Below are 2,350 nucleotides of genomic sequence, written 5' to 3' on the forward strand. Positions count from 1 at the left end.
AACAAAGCAAGTCAGTGATGGTGAATACCCTGAAGGAGAAAGAAACTTACCGTGGACAGCGTGTGTTTGTCGACGACGATGGACTTGTACGAGTGGAGTTGAAGCATGGAGGTAGCCGGATCATATTGCCGACTATTTACTGGGCGTTGGCATTCAAGGAGGCTCACGATAGTATCTGGGCTGGACACTTGAGAGGACCACAGACGATGGAGAGGTTGCAGCGAATGTATTGGTGGCCACAGATGCGCGAAGCCGTGCAGAATTGGGTTTCTGCGTGTCAAGACTGCGGGTCGAAAAAGGCTAGACCTAAAGCCGTGGTACCACCATTGCGGAGCGTGAAAACCGGAGCAGGAGGAGATCGTTGGGCTATTGACGTTGCGGGTCCGTTGCCGGAGACAGCAGAAGGCAATCGATTCGTCATTGCGGCCGTGGAATACACAACTCGATACGCGGTGGCAGTGGCAGTGAAGGATCGTACGTCAAAGGCGATCGCTCGATTTCTGATGGAGAAAGTTGTCTTGGTGTTTGGACCGATGCGCGAGATAATGATGGACGGAGCTAGAGAGTTTGGCAGTAAAGTGACAGCGGAGCTGTTAGAGCTGATGCAAACAAAGCAGTCAACACCGGTACCGTACCGACCGAATTTGCTGGGACTTGTTGAGAGATTCCACCGGACGTGGAAGGACATGATCAGTCTGTACGTGGACGAGCAGCAGGATGATTGGGATGATTTCTTGCCGAGCGCGTTGTACGCCTACAACTCGTCGAGACACACTACACACGGCTATCAGCCAAATAAACTGATGATGGGGAGGAAGCTACGTACCCCAGCAGAGTTGCTACGCAGAAGTAGACTGGAGTTTCCACACAGCACGCTGGACGAGTATCATGAAGTCCTGATGCAAAACCTGAAGAAAGCACAAGAGTTAGCGGCGACGGCGTTGGAGAAGGAGCAAGCGAGACAAGCAATGTACTACAACCAACGGAACGTACGGCAAGGGAAGAAATTTTCAGACTGGACAACTTGTGTGGATCTACTGCCCAGCGAAGGGCCCAGGAATCACAAAGTTCGGGCACCGATGGCGAGGACCTGGGAAGATCGTAGAGGCAGCTGGTTATGACAATTACCTGGTGCAGATGCTGGAATCAGGACAGGAGTTAGTGATCCACTGTTCATTCCTGTTGAGTTATTACTATCCGACTCGCCTGATGGAGAAGATGGCCCAGGACATGGCGTTGAACCTGAGAGAAGAGGCGATTGCAGCCGCGGACATCGACTTAGATGAGGAAGGCAGTTCTGAGGCGCAAATAAGAGTGAGAGAGAAGCAGACTGATGGAACACGACGAGCAGAGGTGGAGCGAACCCCTGTAGTGACATTTGCGGATTTACCAGCTGAAGCGCGTGTCCAACCCGACGCCGAGCCGAAGACCGAGAGTGACGATGAACCAGCAGGCATCGACGAGCAGTACGAACCCGAAGAAGAACCAGTGCGTGCAGTGGCAGACGGCAGGCGACAGCAGCCGAGTGACAGACATCGAACGGAGCACGAGGAAGCAGACGGCAACATCGCCAGCAGAACCCGCTCCAAGATTCGACGGGCTCCCTACCGCGGAACGGAACGCGAGGACGCCGACGGACACGGGAAAGAAGTCTCCGGAGGCGCTGGAGCAAAAGAGACGGGAACAGTACCTGTGGGATCGGAAGGTGAGAGTGGCCCTGAGGATGGCAGAGGAGTTGCAAGCAAAAGCAGCGGCGACAGCCAACGTACCGGTGAGCCAAGGGCTCAAGAGGCCAGCGGAGGACATGTACGGCGACGAGAGCAGCACGAGCTCGAGGAACTGGAACGAGAACTCCGACGAGTCGCCCACGAAGAGGATGAAGAGCCGAGGATCTATGTCTTTGCCGGTAGAGGTCATCGAGGAGTTGATAGCCTCGTATCTACACACTCACGACTTGCCAGAATTGGGCCTAACGACACCGTGGTGGAGCGTAGAAGGCGAAGGTACCGATGCCGTACAGGGCGTTACATACTGGAATTCGAAGTGGAACGTCTGGGAGATCGACCTGACGACAGAAGACCCGAGCGACTGTGGATCAACTTCCGAGACTTTGAACACCTGTGGCGCGACGGAAGACTACGGAGTGAGCAGAATGAGTATTGAAGAGATCAGAGAGATAGCAGCCCAAGAACAACCTGTGGCAGCGGAAGAACGGCAACAACACGCTGCATGGGAGGATGACAAGCTACGGTGCGAATCGAGGACGATTCGGATGGAAAGAGGGAAGAGAGTAAGAGGATGGAAATCCTCTTGGAATATTCGCGTTCTCAAGTGGCACAAGAGGGCGGGG

General features: G+C 54.3%; 1 protein-coding gene across 1 annotated transcript; it reads left to right on the forward strand.

The window, feature by feature from the left end:
* Nucleotides 1–1,137: 1,137 nt before the first annotated feature.
* Nucleotides 1,138–2,163, forward strand: PPTG_03251 (hypothetical protein; the record flags this gene model as incomplete). Its single annotated transcript, XM_008895927.1, has 1 exon — nucleotides 1,138–2,163. One exon carries the CDS (start codon nucleotides 1,138–1,140, stop codon nucleotides 2,161–2,163), a length of 1,026 nt encoding a protein of 341 aa, XP_008894175.1.
* Between the last annotated feature and the right edge of the window lie 187 nt (nucleotides 2,164–2,350).

This window comes from Phytophthora parasitica, assembly GCF_000247585.1.
Source record: "Phytophthora parasitica INRA-310 unplaced genomic scaffold supercont2.4, whole genome shotgun sequence".
Classification (NCBI taxonomy): domain Eukaryota; phylum Oomycota; class Peronosporomycetes; order Peronosporales; family Peronosporaceae; genus Phytophthora; species Phytophthora nicotianae.